Raw genomic sequence first — 18515 nt, 5'->3', positions numbered from 1 at the left:
TCTGGAATTCCAGAATTCCAAAAGACTGAACTCTCTTCAATTCCAGAAAAGCAACACCTGTGTATGTTGCAAGTGTTTGAGGTTTAGATCCCACCTTTAGAACTAGACAATTTACTAAGTAATGGAACTCCAAAGGGCCCATATTCAAGGAAATGTGTTGGTCCTATATTAAGAGATTGACGAATGTATAGTTTTAAGCTAAAATAAGATGTTTAACGTTTTCATAAATTTTCTATTTACCACTGTTTTTAGATTAACCCACTACAATCCAGTCAAGTGACATATGTGTCTCTATTAAAGAAAAGCTACCCATGTTAAAATGCCTACACAAACAGGTTTGTGTGTGGTAATTTCTTCAAAGTTATAATGGATCAAGACTTCTGAAAGAGACAGTGACTAAAAGAAGTACTTACACACTTTCCTACCACATAACCTATTTTTGTTTAAAGCCCCTATTGGTAGAATAATTTTTTAATGACAATAGTAAGGAACAGAAAAATAACAAAGCTAAAACAGTTTGCATTTATCAGGAATAATACTAGAAGACAGAACTACATATAGTACAGTGATTTTATAAAATATTGTTCTTTTCACCAGCAAATATGGTGAGTCTAAACACCCTACCCTTCCTTCAAAATGCCAACACTATGAAATGGTTGATTACCAAAAAAAAAGCAAACAATTTTTAAACATGCTTACAGTGAATGCTATTATACTTATTAAAGAGCTACTGATAAAGTTATCAAATACCTTCATCCATCAAAACAATTTTTTTCCAATGTCAGTCAGTACTTCTGTACGCCATGTGCACAAAAAAAGTTGATCATACATTTTAAGTATATAGAAGTCAGTTTAAAAAATGAAGTTTTTTACCTCTTTCAAGTGACCTGGCTATTTCTGGACTCATCACTAACTTAAGAAAGTCTTCTGTGCATGTCCAAAATAGCTAGCACTGTATGTCTCAGTTCTATGAATTTATTTAGACAACTTCACAAACCTGATCCACAAGAACACAGCCATTTAAAAAAGCAAGACATCTGGTTGTTCAATATTAAGATTTCCTAAAGGACAGCTCACATACAATCCACTAAAGCACAATCTAAGTTTACTGTGTAGAAAAGTAAAGGTGGAAGCATCCAATCTGATTCCGCAGACATCACATTAGTAAATAATGGTGGTTAAGAATGAAATAATGACTGAGTTTTTTCTTTCAATGTCCAATATTTGTTTAATGGGCTATTAAGTTGTTAGAACATAAATACTTCTTAGAACTAAACTACTAAATAAACAAGAATTCTGAGTTATTTCTTTAGGCCTAGGGTGTCATGAAAAAACTCCTGACGTTAAGCATGCTGTGAACCAAAGCAGCATGGGAACTTCTACTCTACTTAAAATCTAGCTTATCTACCTAGTTAATTTGCCCATTTAAGTCTCTCCATCCTTCTCAGCTCAGATGAAGTACCACCTCTTCTGTGAAATCATCTACACAATTCATGTGACATTCAAACTACCTTCTTAATTGCTTCATAGCTTACCTCCCCAACCAAGTCAGAAAAGAGCCAACAACACTAGCTCAGTTCCTTTATATACATAATGATCTTTTCACTGGTAAAGGGATAAAGATTTATACAGGCTCAAGTTCAGTTTGACATATTCTTAGCAAAAGCATTACCCATTATGAGCAACACTAATCTTACTATAACCACAACACTATATTCAGCATGATATCGGTTACAATGAGAACAAATCACTATTAGATGTAAACAGTCACATGGAAAGGTACTATACAGTACTCGGAATAATTTGCAATCTACAATGTTTTAATGCAATTCTAATATCAAAAAAATGGACAGGGACTCCCCTGGTGGTCCAGTGGTTAAGAATCCACCTTCCAATGCAGGGGACATGGGTTCGATCCCTGGTCGGGGAACTAAGATCCCACATGCCACTGCAGGGCATCTAAGCCCGCCCGCCACAACTTCTGAGCCCTCTCGCGCTAGAGCCCACACACAACTAGAGAGCCCACGTGCCAGAACTGAGCCCTCGCACGGCAATCAGAGAGAAGCTCGTGTGATGCAACAAAAGATCCCACGTGCCCCAACTAAGACCCGACGCAGCCAAATTAATTAATTTTTAAAAAATGGACCAAAAAAGCCAAACAGAAAACATCAAATCCCACTTATCAAGTATATAGCCTCATAGTTATTAACTGAAATGCTGAAGATCAGCAGCCAAAGAATACAGCTTTATTTTGGCAAACAGCCAAAATACATTTGGTATGTGTTTCAGAGTTAGAGATCTACTCAAGCAAAAGAAATTAACAATAGAAAAATAAGGAAACTAAATCATTTTTTTCAAAATATACTGCCTATTCTGCAAATTTTCATAACTTTTGAAGGAAATATTCTCCCATCTTCACAACAGAATTTACAAAGCTAGGATCAATGTGGAGGTTCTACTTAGTGTTTTTTTTTAAATTTATTTGGCTGCGCCAGGTCTTAGTTGCAGCATGCAAGATCTTTAGTTGCAGCATGCGGATCTAGTTCCCTGACCAGGGATCGAACCCGTGCCCCCTACACTGGGAGTACGGAGTCTTAACCATTGGACCACCAGGGAAGCCCCCTACTTGGTGTTTTTAAAGATGTTGGCATTGTAAACAAAAGAGACTTCTATAACTAATCCCTTGCGAGTGCCTAAGTATAAACACAAGGGTCAAATGTAATACTATATGCAGACCTTTAGGAAATCAAGTTAGCTTTCTATGAATTAACAAAAGTCAAGAGAATTTTAATTCTAAGGTGACAACAGTGATTTTTTAGTCTCTATGACAGGAACTGCTTAAGTGGTAAATAGCCACATTTACTCTTTATTCCCACCCCTTTCTAAAGATCCACTAAAACTGCCTTTCCCTAACTTCAGTGCTACACTTGAATTAGAACAAAGCCTACCATATAACAGATGTTCAATAAAGTAGTTTATAATTGATGTTTGTATAATTAATGACCAGATATCTGTTTCCACATCTTACCTCCAGTCCTAAAATAATATTTGGATTCATTCATTAATTTCATATTGACAAGTAACGTCAATGTTTAATTCAAGCTAAAACCCCCAAATTGTAATTCAATTGTTGTATTAAAAGGAACTTTATTAAATTGGTTTTATAAGTCTGTTTTAAATTAACCGGGTTAACTGGTTAACAAGATCCAATAATTTCTCAAACTGGAAATCTACCACCACTGTCAGCAGCAGCAAGAGTAGAAATGTTGACTTAGCACTTGCTGGGTAACAGGAATTACTCCATGGGCTACACACAAATTACACATGTGATCTGAGAACAACCCTAAGATGTAGTTGTTATTATCAGTTCCATCTTCTGAAAAAGCACTAAGCTCAGGGGAGGTTAATTACGTGGCCAAAATCACAGATAATAAGTGGCAGAGCTAGGACACAACTCAGGCACTGCAATCCTAGAGTCTGTGCTCTACAATCTCTTTCCTTTTGCTTCTCTTCTCAAGTCAACTTTTTAGAACAAGACTGTCTTGCTGGAAACCCACTTTGGAATCTCTAAGTAGTCCTTATGCAGCTGGTGCTTCGAACTGTTGTTTCCAGGGGTCCCAAAGAATTTGCTATGGCAATATCTGGTAAATCCTCCCCAAGGGTCAACCTTAGATATTCTATTTTACTGAGTTCTTATATTTGTTAAATATTTTTGGATTCTCTTTCATCTTCTTACCTAGACTGTCTTTTGGAGATTAAAAAATTCCGCAAGTTTCCGATCCATGTTCCGTGGAAAAGCACTTCTTTGGCTGGTTTGCTCAAAACTTCTCTCCCTCAAGTTTTACAAAGGGCTTACCACACCTTAAAACCCAAGGCTTTATTTCTCCCCGTCACTTAATTAAATTTCAGCTATGTCCTGTCTTTTAACTTTCCTTGATCTTCTAGCATCTTGTCCTGAAGTTATATAAAAGATAAACATCTCAGGATAGTGCACAGTCATACAGAGCTAAAAGCATGTGTCCTCCAATAAAGAGCTGCAACACTTTCTGCTTCATCAACATTATCCTGGGTTGAATTCTTAGTCTTGTGACATCCCCAAATTGAAATGAATCTGATACCCAAAAGCAAAAGACTCAGAATAAAAGGCAAATTATGTACATCAAATCACTATACCTTCTCCACCAAGACAAGTTTGAACAAATCAGGGAAAATGTCTTTCCATGAAAATTCTACCCTTTCCATGATTATATTTAAGATTCACCCTTAGTCTACATTGTAGTGACAAATTTTCACACTCCTCTGCTGCCCCTTCCGTGTCCTCAGAATTTTTTTTTTTAAAGGATTCATGCACAAGACATGTCTACAGATACAGACACAAACTCTCTTCCCAAAGGGTTTATGTTCTAATTAGGCAAGGAAAAAACCAAAAAACAAAAAAAAACAATCTTTGATCATCCATACTGTCTACAAACCAGTCCTGAAATATCTCAAAAGCCATCTGCCATGGAAATGCTGATTCACACAAATGAGTTGGATACTTTAAATAATATGCAGACTACAGTGCCTTCAAGTAAAAAGTATGATTTTTTTTCCCCTTCAGAAAATAAGTTTTTAAAAATGATGTTCCATGTGCCTGGAAAGATCTGCTTCTCTGTACCCCAATTCCTACTCCTGGCAAACCATTACTTTTAGTTCAGTCCTTGCCTTAAAATTCTGCCTTCTCTTTTCTAGTCTCAGCTGAATTCTCAAAAGATGCTTTCATATACACTCCAAAATTCTCTTTCAGAGCCTAATCATAATTTAAAATTTTATATTTACTTTTTTATTTGCTTTATGTAGACAGGAACCAGATTTACTATACCTAGCACTGCCCAACACACAGAAGGTACTCAATTATTAACTGACTGAATGAATGAATAAGCATTACTTGTGTAAATTACCGGATTCCCTCAATATCACAATCTCTCAGTAATTAGGCAGTTTGAGGAAAAAAAAAAAACAAAAAGGAAGCATACCACCTAAAATAACAGTGAAATTAGCTATTAAATTAATAACTTAAATATTATGATGTTTTCCCAAAAGTTCAAGACTACTAAACTGCTCTATTCCCTTAAAAGTTATCAGCTCCTTCAAAGAATGAAGAATGGATTTCTTAAAATTTGTTACAAGTCCAAGTACAAAGTGCTTAAAATCCTGTGCAAAACTGTTATCAACCTCTTCCTAACATTAAAATGAATTAAGATATTTTTCACTGACTCATTACAAATTTGGCAACTTAATCTTTCTGACTATTCTGCTCTTATAGCTACCTCATGAGGTACCCCTCCCAATAATGTGCATTCCAAGATGGCCAAAGGAACATAAATATACTGCAAAAGAAATACTTCAGGGAGGGAAAAAAAAAAAAAAAAAGATGGGAGCAGGCAAACACAACAAACAAAATATAAAAACCATTTAGCAGTGGTGGTTTTGAAAAGTAACCTGTCTACTGGGACTAGATAGCTATTTAAGGCTAGTCTAACATACTGTGCACTAATTTACACTAGATCCAACCCTCTAAAATAGCACAATATTAAATCTAGAACCTAGACATCTATGTGTCCCAAACACTGAAGAAACTATCTTTGGACCATTAATCTGTATAAAGATGATTTAAAGATATAATTAGGCTAAAGTACTCTCAAACTTATTTAATTAGTAAACATGTATTTGTTCAGTATACACAATGAATCAGGAAGGACATGGTTAATTAAGTTCTGAGCTCCTGAGACAGAATCTTTATAAGTTAGTCCTCTTTACCATCCTTCTATGGTGAAAATTAAAGGCTTCTTCTGGCTACACAGTAGATACATAAGAATTTTATATCTATATATGAAAATAATTTATGGAGGGTACTGATAGTTGTCTGATGTATTCACTCTTCCTACCCAATTAACTATGTAACCGATCCTCATTAAGTTAAAGCTTTAAATGTTTTTTGAACACTGGGTTCTCAAGAAATGAGTTGATAGATGACTATACAAAATACATATAGGGATTCATAAGACACTGCACTTAATGGAGCACTCCCTTTAGTTAAAACTACCACTAACCCTGTACTAATAGGATTTGATATCACTTAAAGATAATACTAAGTTAGCTTCTAGCTCTTCAGAAGATTCTAGAAGAAATTCCAATAAGCTTACCCTGTCAAGAATTAAAGTTTTTTTAAATTTCATTATAGCCTCCAGAAACCATTCCATTAAGAAAACATCACAATGCCAAAGATACTTTCATTTTCAGCTATCAAATCTGTTACTTGTCACTCCCTATTAACTGAACCAAAATCTTTCACAAGCATACACCTTTTAAAAGCCTACCACTTCCTACTACAAACATACACACATTCTGCCCCAACACTGCATGTAACTTTCTCATCTCCGAATTTCCAAATTCTGTTCTCCCTGCTCAACTGTGGCTTTAAAAAAAAAATTCAATGTATACTGAATCAAATTTTAGAATATTATTCCTCCTAAAGATGAGTAAAATCTGCCTTTTATTATCCTCAACTGCTTGACATTCTCTAATCTTAAATAAAAAAAAAATCGCAAGTTAAGATTTTGCTTATGTAGTGTTTTTGTCAATTATACTGTAATTACAACCAACCAATAATGTGACTACCACTAAACTAAAAAGATTTATTCAATGAAGATTAAGGTTTAAGCCAAAAACATGTCTCATAAAGTCATAAAGACGAGCTGAAGTAAACACCTAAGGTTCAACTGCTATTAAAAATGAAACAATCTGAAGTTCTAATAAAATAATATATCAAAGAAACTAAGAAATTGAAATGAAACTTGAGGGTAACAATGTTCTGATTATGGAAAAATTTTAAGTTGTGATATCACAGTTACATTTCAAGAAATCTTATCTTCGCGAGAGATGCACTGAAATATTTACAGATGAAAGTATACGATGCCTAGGATTTACTTCAAATTATATGGGACATATAAAAGGTTGAGATATGGATGAAATAAGATTGGCCAAGTTTGAAGATGCAAGACAAATAAACACGAGTTCATTACAGTATTATTCTACTTTTACATACATTTGAAGTTTTCTGTAAAATATATAGTTTCCCCCATAACACAGTATGTACTCTGCCATCAAAGACTCATGTCACTGTCCATGTAACATTTTATTCCCAATTGTCTTTTAAAAACAGCCTGAGGGAGAAGACTGTATCATGACAAGGAAATTGTTTTTAAAAAATGATTGAAATGTTATATGTACACAGAATAAACAGAAGTTAAAAACAGGGGAAGATTTTCAAAAGAATTACCATCAGGCAACAAACATCACTACTTATGCAGAATGGAAGTGTTAAGATGAAGATAAAAAATTAGGGAAGTTAAAGAAAATGTTAGAAAAAAGCTCAGCATGGTTGTCAATCATGTGCACCATGGTATAATGAAGAGGAACGAGGTCTTTGAGGAGACTCCAAGAGTATATCACAAGACAAAAGATTCCTCCTTTAGCTCATAACATATGCATGGTAATAGCTGTACAGTTAACATTAAAAGCTCTCTCACCCAAATAAATCATACCCCTTCCCACACATCATTCATTCTAAAAGTAACTGTCTTTTACTAAATATATCACTTTACTTTTCTACCATATTTAAATGATACAACATTTCACCTAAGATATTGCACCAAGTAACTAAAAAATCTGACCTTTGAACTCCAATGACCACTGAATAGCTATACATATATTACTACCAAGAAAAAGAATCCATATTAAAAAGTCGTCTAGTAAGCATAAGAAGGTCTAATCTGGATTATTCTAAAGTTAGATGGCTTGAGACTCCACTAGCAAAGTCCCCTATCTGGTGGCAGAAAATAAAAACAGAGGGGAAAAAAGTGTTCATTTTTAAAGGTAGTACTTACTTAAGAATGGTTTTTGCACTACTGCAGTCTTCAAATCGAATGGAGTAACCAACTTCCTGGCCCAACATCACATCCATTTCATCAGCAACTCTCTGGGCCACACTCATTGCAGCCACTCTCCTGGGTTGGGTACAGGCAACTCCTCTTTTGGGTCCTGGTAATGATCGCATGTACTCCACACACCACTGTGGAATCTATCAAATAATTTCACATTTAAATTAATTCTACTCTGCCTGCACATCAGGTATATTTAACATGAAGTGTTTTATCTCATTCTAATAATTTTAAACAAAATTCAATTTAGGCACACCACAAATTATTACTTATGACTTAAACTTGTAATAGCATGAGCTCGCCAAGACGAGGAAGGGTCATGTATAACACTGATATGTCATAACTGTACTCCTCAGTGAGCTAGGTCCACTGAGGCTTTGCTGAATATGCTCTATGTTGTCAATGTTCCACCACCAAGCATTTCTCTATGCACTGGAAAAATTCCAACTTACGAAAATTCTACTTCATAACAAATGTTAGTTCCCAAAAATATTCTAAGAAACTGTAACTTAAATTCCTATACAATTTAAGTTACAAATTTAGCTCATACTTGGTAAGCCAGCAGAATCTAACTCCTATCCTTCTCCCCTCAGAAGTATGCACAATGGCAACACCTTAGGTACATCTTAAAAGTTAATTTTAGTTAACTATCAATCTCAAATTCAATAGGACCTATAGAAGCAGCAACAGCACTTCCCTGAAGGAGGGCAATGAAGGGTAAACAAAGGAAAAAAAAAAAAAAAAAAAAAAGACCAACAAGCATAAGTAGTTGGTTGTTGCCATGATGACACTGAATTTCCTGGCTGTTCCATTATAAACAGAAACTAAGAGATCTGCTAATTTAATGGTTCTCTACTCACTTACCTGGGAAAGAACCATGGGAAAAATCTAAGTGCTTACTACATTAAATTGGAAACCACTCCTACAAGAAAGACATGATGCATCTCCATCAAAGCCTCCAAAAGCCTAACAGATTTTAATGCTACAGGAAACATGGCATTTTTTTGGTATAGGATTTGTACAGTGATATTTGAAGAATACTAGTTGTACTATTACTACATTTTAGTTAGGTTCCTTCTGCAATTGTGTTTGGAGAATTTCACTTTCTGATAGGCACAAAAAGATAACCAAAAAATGGCTAACTATTCTTAATGGTTTTGAGTCAAAGTTTAATAGGAGCATGCGGAAAAAGCATTTGTGTAAAATTCACTATTTACACTGTTGTTTCCCTTTGAATCCCCCAAATCCCTGCAATCCTAGGTATCCATGTATCTTAAGTATTTAAAAAAAAAAAAAATACTAATCCAAAAAATCACAAATCTTGTTTTGAGTTCACTTGCCCTTCTTCTCCACTAACTGCTACTAAATAAACTCATCTCTGAAATAAGGTTAATCATATAAGATCACAGAAGAGTAATATGAAATAAATATAAGTTTGGCTATGAGACAAAGGGACAGAGTTTTAAATACTGAATCCACCTGTATCTACTGTGTAACCTAGGGCAACCCACTAAACCTCTCATAAATCAAAGCCTCATTTTGCTCATCTGTAAAATGGTGATTAACAACTTCCTTGCATGGCTGTTGAAAAACTTAAATGAGATAATACAAAGTACACAGTGCCTGGCTTTACCCAATTGCTGACTAAATGGGTGCTATTAATACTACACAAACTAGATAAACCAGATGAAATAATTATTAAAAATATAATATTAATAAGCTTAGAGTTACATCTTTTCATGTATTTCTTTAAATTTCCATAAGGTGATAAAAATAAACCAACAGTTTTAGCTTCTAACATCAGCATTACATTTCCTCCATTTAAAAAGAAAAAACATACTAAGGCTCAGTCTTTTATATAACAAAAGCCTCCAATCTGGGTTGCTATTGTAGCCTTCAAAATGTCTCCATGAAATACTCAAAATGATAGATTTGTGGCATTGTGTAACTTAAATTATACACATACAGGATAACCTGTATATGCAGTATGCTCAAACCTAAACATGTTCATAGGTACATAAACATGGAAAATCAGGCCCATAGGAAACATAGCAATTATTTCTGCAGGATAAGTAATTATTAAATTCATTTCAACACTTTCCTGAATTTTCCAAATTTTCTACAATAGCCAGGGGCTGTTATTTTTGTAAAATCTAAGAAATTTTCTGATGGGTCAGGCTCAAGCATCTGAAAATGAAAATATGGTTACCTCACTCATAGCAAGAAAATGCAAATTAAAAATTACACTGAAATACCGTTTTTCTCCTGTCAGATTTGCAAAAGTTCAAGTTCAGTAGTACACTCTAGTGGTTTCCCACATATGCTCTCACACATGCTCACGGAACGGTAAACTGATACGTTCCCTATAGAAGGCTATTTGGCTGTACGTTCCACAATTATAATCGATCTTCTGACCCAGTAATTTCTACTTCTGAGAATTTATCCTAAAGATATACTTGCCCATGCAAAACAACCATTAGAAGCAGCCTAAACGTCTATTACATGGGCCTAGTAAATAATGGCTCATCCATGTTTGAGAAGTATCCTAAATATATTTCTAATACAACACTAACGTGTGTTTAGTTCAGGGGTGGGGAGGACGGGGACACTATTGCATTGAGGTCACAAGTAAAAAGACTTTACTTAGCTCTTCTATTTTTTAAAAGAATAAATAATATTCACATAGTTCAAAACAATTATAAAAACAAAAACAAAGAAATGAAAATGACAAAAACAAAATCATTCCAATGGTTCAGCTCTCTCCACCCAAGCATTGGAAAACAAACCTTGTGCCCCCAAATATGTACCACCCCAGATTCAAAGTGGGTGGGAGAGTATCACTGCCATAATTTACATAATAAAACTGGAAAAAACAGCACTGCTGTTTTTCCAAAGAGACTCAGGAAAATAGGTACTCCCTACAGGATTCCGACCCCGTAAGTCACTAAAAATTGCTAAACATAAAAGCAGCTATGGGGCTTCCCTGGTGGCGCAGTGGTTGAGAATCTGCCTGCCAATGCAGGGGACACGGGTTCGAGCCCTGGTCTGGGAAGATCCCACATGCCGCGGAGCGACTAGGCCCGTGAGCCACAATTGCTGAGCCTGCGCGTCTGGAGCCTGTGCTCCGCAACAAGAGAGGCCGCGATAGTGAGAGGCCCGCGCTCCTCGATGAAGAGTGGCCCCCGCTTGCCGCAACTAGAGAAAGCCCTCGCATAGAAACGAAGACCCAACACAGCCATAAATAAAATAAATAAATAAATAAAGTACTTAAAAAAAAAAAAATCCATGCATTACTTGTTTTTAAAAAAAAAGAAAAAAAAGCAGCTATGCTTCAAAAAGTTCTGACAGACAGCCAATGAGAATAACCACCAGAACCAAATACGCAACATTTAGTAAACGTAAACATTAATAAAGTATGGACTGTGGTATTCAATAACTCACCTGTGTTGTTTTACCAGACCCAGTCTCACCAACAAGTACAAAGGATTGATGTCTAACCAGAATATCTGTAAACCTATCCTTGTATTCCCAAACAGGGAGCTGAAGCCGTTTCTTCAGAATATCATAGTATCGAGGCGTATGGGGTAAGTTGGTAAATGGATTAATGCACTGTGGAAGTGATGTGTGTCCTGCATGTCCGGTGTGTGTAGAATGAGCAGAATGTGTTGAATGTGCTGAATGTGCCGAGTGGGTTGAGTGAGCTGAATGGGAAGCTTTTAAAGGTGGTAATCCAGCACTGATAAGCATAGCATTCGTGGAAGCTCGCAATTCTTTCTCCTTTTCTTTCTCCCTCTCCCGCTCTCTATCTCCTCTATCTCGTTCTCGTTCTCGATCTTTAGACCGATCTTCACGATCACGCTCACGATCTCGATCCTTCCTAAAAACAAAAAAATAATAATAATAAAAAAAATTTACAATTCAGATTCCAAATTTTACGCAAAATGTTCATAGTGGCATTAGTCACAAGAAAGTAAATGTCCAACAACCAAATAAACTGATATAAAACTCGAAGTATCAGAAACAATGAAAAATAACTTGTAATCAAGGATTCTCCATGCCTAATCCATAAACATCTTTCCCTTCCTTGATGATGCATCAAATTCTATTAAGGAACAGTCTCTTTCCACCTTTAGCCATCAGCTGAGATAACACAAGAACTCATTCTGCATGTAAAATCCTTTCCTTCTTAGAAATTAAAGACTGAGGGCAGTGTGGGAAAAAGGTAGGGACAAATTAGGCAAAAAGAGAATGGCATCAGTCTTTCCCAGATTCTCCTTCAGGTTACATGAAAAGGTATTTTCACACTGAAAGTATGTTCAAAATTTAGCAAGAACTAAGTCTTTTATTGCTTCTGGCCTCAAAGACAATTCCACCTCACATTACAGTAATACAAACAAAATTCAGAACAAAATTCTGAGTTAAAGAATTAGCAAGTTTGTTTTCCTAAGTTAACACTTTCCAAATTTTGTTCAAAATGCATCTATTGCTCTATAAGGAAAACGAAAACTTTTTATTCTTGTTTTCATTGTTTACTCTTGCATGTATCCTTAACAGCAATAGTAAAAGACACTGGGAAGTACTTTGTAAAACCTATGTATACTTTGATCACCCATAAAGTGAAAAGTAGCTCATTTAAAAACAAGCTTCACTGAACACTATTAAGTTGTTTAAAATGTTTAAATTATGCAGATGACCGCCATATTAATCTTAGGTCATTTAGCCAATTCTAGTATCTACTTCTAGATACTAGAGATGATCCCTAACCAGTAAGAATTTTAAAATTATCTATGCTTATTCATTTTACTAATCTAGTTTACTTCAGACTAAATCCTATAGCAGACAAATGTGCCACAAGGTGTTTGGACTCAGATTTGAAATAGTGAGGCAACATGGAACCATGACACAAGCTGCTAAACATGTCACTGTTCCTTATCCATAACACACAAAAGACATACAAATTTCCCATGCCCCAATTATCAGCAGCAGACTAGGGAAGACCATTCATTCTGATGTAATGGCACATAAGCTGGGCAACAGTTACTCCCCTTGGTAGAATACAGCTAAAATGCTGAGCCCAGCATGAGTTAGGATGGTTCCCCAATTACAAAAATGGTAAGCTGACCAATTATATTTGATATTGTCCCTTCTGAAATAAATAATTCTATTCCACAGGAACTTGTCTAAGTAGAGAAAAACCTTATTATATGTACACAAATATTCATACACACATATATTTTTTACATATATATAATCTTTTCACATATGTATATATAAAAAGCGATTCTCCCTTCCCCCAACCCAATGTTCCCTTCTACAGAATTACAGGACATACAAGCTAGGATCGAAGCTTCTCATCCCATCTGGCATAAAGAGAAAGAAATCAAAGGAACCTAAAGGATAACCTACTCAGCATACAAAATGAGGTCCCATAACTCAGAACGTAAGCTTCCTGGCCTATCTTCGCAATATACCATCAACCATCCTTTCTTTGCTTCTCTCATTCTGCTCCAGTTTAAGGTGCTTGTAATTAAATAAGTATTTGCACAGCCCGAGAATGTGAATGAGAATAAGTTTACAACAGGATAGATACATGTCCAGCAAAGTGAGAAGCACTGTAGTCAGGAATGGATTCAAAGACTAGACATTTTATAGTTCATAGAACATAAAGAATCCTTAAAGAACATCTGGTCTAAATAATGCATGTTTTTCAAGCGCCTACTTCACCAGAAACTTTATTACCAAAAATAACTGCAACAGAGGAAGCATAAAATACATTCTGAAGACACAAAGATTAACTGCTGACCATGAATTGGGGTTTAACTCTGATATAAGAGTAAAAGGAGCACGAGCACCTAGGTCACAGTCGCATAACCACTGGAAAGGTATAAGCCTCAATTTACTAATCTGCAAAGCGAGAAGTATTGATAAAATAGTCTCTTAGATTAAAATAAGAAAGCAAATTCAATCACCTAGAAATATTGCCTGTGATTCAAACTATCTACCTTCAACAGGAAAGGGAAGATAAAAATTAAGGGTCAGTGCGGGGGGGGGGGGGGGGCCCTCAAACCTACTGCTTCATAAATACATGCAGAATATTGTGTACATGCATGTTTTCTTTTTTAAACAGGCACCTTTATTATAGAGGAGTTTGTTACTTAGAAGATTTACTAATCGAGGTATAATGCTTAAAAAACTAATTATCAAAGCAGTGATCACTTAGCCACAATACTGGCAGGGAAAGACACAACAGGACACAGTTGTTTAGCACGTGGTTCAGTATTTTATCTCAGCTTAATCCTGGCTCAGCACTTAAGCTAACTATATGACCACATTTATTTCTTTCCTCATCTATAAAAAGCTCTTGTGGGGTATTGCAAGGGTTAAATGAGTTAATATATATAATGTGCTTAAAGTAGTGCCTGGAACATAATAAATGCCCAATAAACATTGGTTATCATTTATTTTTTAAATTTAAAATACCATGTTAAAATTCTACATGGAGTAACAGAAACTAAAGAAATGCTAATGAAGATGTAAATTGGTTATCAAAATCAGAGTATTTTAAACAAGCATTGCTTTTAATCTGGTAATCTCACTTTCAGGGACTTCTAGGGATATAAGTACACATAAGGATGTTCATCACACTTTTCACTTGTAAGACTAGGAAACTACCAAAACATCAGTGAACAGGAAATTGGTTAAATAAGTTATGATACCCCTTTACAAGTGGAATACTATGCAGCCAATGAAAAGAATAATGTATATCCATTCCATATTTCTGGGTGAATTTAAAAAAAATCAAAGCACAAATAATACATATTAAAAGATCCTATTGGTATCAAACAGGATACCTGTGAATAAATATGCAGAGATCTAAAAAAATTTTCATCAAGGGATTAAATAAAGATGAGGATGAAGATTTGATAATTTTTTCCCCTTTTCTTTATATCTTTATGAATGGACATTTCTTGTGTTCCCTGGGGCAAGTTACTTAATCTCATCACAGAACTGCAGTGAAAACCTGTTTATAAAGCACCTGAAATAGTTTTGGGAACACTGTACTTATGTTATCTTATCTATGTTTCACATTTTTAACCGAAAAAACTCTTACCAAGCAGTAATATCAGAAACTAACATCAAAGTGAAAAATGTTCCTGTTTTCAAAATTTTTTTCCATATTTCAACAGTAAGTTGTCTTTTGGTTAATAATTTTACACAGAAAATGTTGTGGGAAAAGTGGAAAAAGGAATAAGGTCAGTATGTAACAGAAACCTTCAACTTCTCTATCTGTTTCCAAACTTAAAATATAGCAAAAGTAAATAAAGCCACATATAGTTTGGGAGCATGAATTTGAGTAAAATCTCTCACTGAATTACCTTCCCTTCTGAGTAGCGGGGAAAATGGGACATCCATGTTTGGCAGTGGAGTTCACAAGACTGACAGGCCTACCCTCTCATGTAAAACCACCTGCTACTTAGCAGGGCTTAAAAAAAAAGAAAAATCTGCAAGACTGCATGACAGTCAACAAAAGTAACTTTTTAAATTATTAAATACGGAAAAAAAAAACCCTAAGCACTAATAAACACTCTAAGCCCACTGCTAAAGAAAGTTCTATCAGAAATGACATTCAGGTGACATAGAAATGAGTATACAAATGTCCCTCCAAAACATCTCAGAACTTGAGCTTTATTCCAAAGATGAACTCTCGTTCATTTACAGGTAGATGTCATATATAATATCCAAGAGAATCAAAAGGTCACCACCAGACTTAAAAAGTCCACATTTTTACTAAGGATGTCGGATTTGCAAGGAAAGGGGAACAAACCCATGTACATATCATGGGCCCACTAATCCCCAAAAAATCATTTAAATGGTGCACAAACACACAAATACCAGTAAGTGAATTCATTCCTTCCCCGTATTTTTTTTTCCAATCTGAATTCTGTGCGAGGCATTAGTTGCATCTTAGCCAGATGACAAGCAATTTATTTTTGCTTCACAGGAACAAAGAACCAAGTGTTCCCTACTTTACCAACCCATTGTAAATGTCATTAAAATGGGCCGTAATGACTCTTAACTACAGTCACAGTCTGTGTGCTGTATCGGAAAAAGCAACAGGCTAAAACTGAAAATTAAAAGATCAAGGTTCTAGATCCACCTGTAAACTGTAAGGCTGCACAAGCCACCTTAACAACTCTGGGTCTCCATTTCTCATCCCTCAAGTGGAGCCGAGTATACTTTCTTTAAAGTCACTTCCAGCTCTTAAGGAGCCTGTGACTTGTAGCTCAAATGTGCTAAAGTTCTGCTGTGTGTGTTGGGGTGAGGGAGAGAAAGCTGACATCGAACACTGTAAACTAAAAAATTTACACGATTAAAATGTTATATATTTATGCTTTCCATATTCAATATACGGAAAGCCACCAAAAAGTATACCCTATCCTGGCTTATACTCCCCAGACACACACACCTCAATCAACCGAAAGGAAGGACTGAGTGAACAAAAGTTATACAGACTTGACACAGTGATTCTGCACACGTACACACACAATAAAATGCAAAATTATGCTAAGTATTGAAGATATTCAGACTTTCATGGCTCTGCCTGAATTATCCAAATAAATCTCTGTACTTCAGGAACGAAAATACACACTGGACAAGAAATGATTTTGATGCAATTGCTAAGGTTAACTGTTAAATTCCTCTGCACCTTTAAGAAAAGGTAAGTAGAAAGGAATCTGAAACACCACGGGCGTGGTCTATTTCAACTCCCAAGCAACCTCCCGACGGGCGATATTTTGCCGTAAACACTAAAAACTTTTGAAAAGAGCCTTCTTGTTTCAAAAGCTACCTAAGAACGAGGACGGGGGAGGGACACAGAAAACAAGAACTTATTGGAAAAAAAGAATGCCTTCTAATTGCTATCCCGGGGATGCCCAATAACTACTGTTTCGGCCAAAGCAGGAAATAAAGGAGATGGCGGGAGCGTGGGCAGAGAGCGGAAGTTTGCCTAGTATCTACTTTGAAGTGTTTGAATGGACCGAGGCACGCACTCTCCCGCCAAAGTATAAACTCCGCGGCTCCAAACCACCAGCCCTCCAGCCCATCAGGTATACTCCACGTTTTCCTTTCTCCCGGCTGGCCCTCTACTCTCCCCTCCCCCGAGAACTCCTCGTCTGCACGCCTCACTCTACTCCCAGCACCTCCACCCCAGCCTACACCAGAATCCACGCGCTTCGCTCACTTTCCGGCCTCCGCTTCTCCCCTTGCTGGGCGCCCAGCCGCCCCCCAAGGCCCTCTCCCCGACCCCAATGCCTGAGAAGTACCTGGTGCCCTTGGAAACGATTACTCCCGCCGCGCCCTCCCCCACCCTCTCCCCGGGCTCCAGGCCTTACCAGGAGCCCAGGCCACGAGGTCCGCGGTTCCCTCCCGTCCGCTCCCCTCGAAGTGACTCTTGCTCGACTCCGCCCGGGGAGGAGGCACCCTACTGGCCACGACAGGCCTCTCCGCTCTCCCGACTGGGCCGAGCGGCCACCGCGCCACTCAGCTCCCCGTGCCCTTGCCGGGCCGATCGCCTGAGGGTCCGCTCTCCCGCGCCCCGCCGCCAGTGACCCGAGCCCAGAGGGAAACAAAAGGGTCGGGGCCCGTGGCCCGCTCCCGGCCGGGACCCCAACAAAGCCTGAGCCCCTGCCTCGCGTCCCCGGCCTGGCTTACCCATCGGTCCCCGCACGCTTCTTGCCGGAGGGGTAATCCTCCCCCAGGTCCAACCGGTGTCGCTTAGACATCTTCGGACTCTTCGAGCGGGCGGTTACGAAGGAAGAAAAAAAGAGAACCTAGCGGCTCTATCGGTGCAGTCGAAGGCAGCTACAAAACTCTGGAGGACCCCCACCCCTCCCGCTACAACAGCCTACACCGTGCGGCCGGAACCAGGAGCTAAAATGGCGGCGGCGATGAGGGCTGGGCCTGCGCGCGCGCTTCCGCGGTATGCTGTGCGTGCGTGCGTGCGTCCGTGGTGCGCGCACACGCATAGGAGGCGGGAACTCCAGCCCCGCCCACCGCCTCGTTGACCCGCCCTTCTTCCGCCCTCCCTCTGGCAGGCATTTTCTGCCCTCTGGGTGGGTGCTAGGCGGGTTGGTACCTTGGGCCCTTCACGGCCCTCCGATTTAGGAAATTGAGAGAAGAGGAAGTCTAATCCTAGTTAGGAAATCCTATCCATCTGTATTACCCTGGCATTAGGGGAATCTGAGACCCACAGAGGTTGAAAAACTAATCGAGATTATACAGCTGATAAGGGACAGAGCCAGGATTGGTACCCAACTATAACTCCAGATCTAGCACTTGAAGCCACTGACCGGACATTCTCAATTGCAGTGGGGAAACTGAGGTGAGAAAATGTCAAGACTTACCATAATCCATTTTGCCTTTTTTTTTTAATTGTTTATTTTATACGATAGTTGATTTAACATTTTGCTTCTTTTTACCAAGCACGGACAGATTGCACTCAACCTATTGATGTTTTTACTGGAATAGGGAAAA

At 37.5% G+C, this 18515-nt stretch overlaps 1 protein-coding gene across 1 annotated transcript in view; it reads right to left on the bottom strand.

Annotated features, from left to right (window-relative positions):
- Nucleotides 1-17934, bottom strand: part of DHX15 (DEAH-box helicase 15) — a 51193-nt gene extending 33259 nt beyond the window's left edge. Inside the window, exons 1-3 of the mRNA XM_059923252.1 lie at nt 17694-17934; nt 11424-11859; nt 7929-8122 (exon numbers count right to left, since the gene is read on the bottom strand). Of these exons, the coding sequence (XP_059779235.1) occupies nt 7929-8122; nt 11424-11859; nt 17694-17764 (701 nt within the window). The 5' untranslated portion in view covers nt 17765-17934. The remainder of the gene's footprint in view (nt 1-7928; nt 8123-11423; nt 11860-17693) is intronic.
- Nucleotides 17935-18515: the final 581 nt, after the last annotated feature.

This window comes from Balaenoptera ricei, chromosome 5 (genome assembly GCF_028023285.1).
Source record: "Balaenoptera ricei isolate mBalRic1 chromosome 5, mBalRic1.hap2, whole genome shotgun sequence".
Taxonomy (NCBI): Eukaryota; Metazoa; Chordata; class Mammalia; order Artiodactyla; family Balaenopteridae; genus Balaenoptera; species Balaenoptera ricei.
This window is presented reverse-complemented; position numbering and strand designations above follow the sequence as displayed.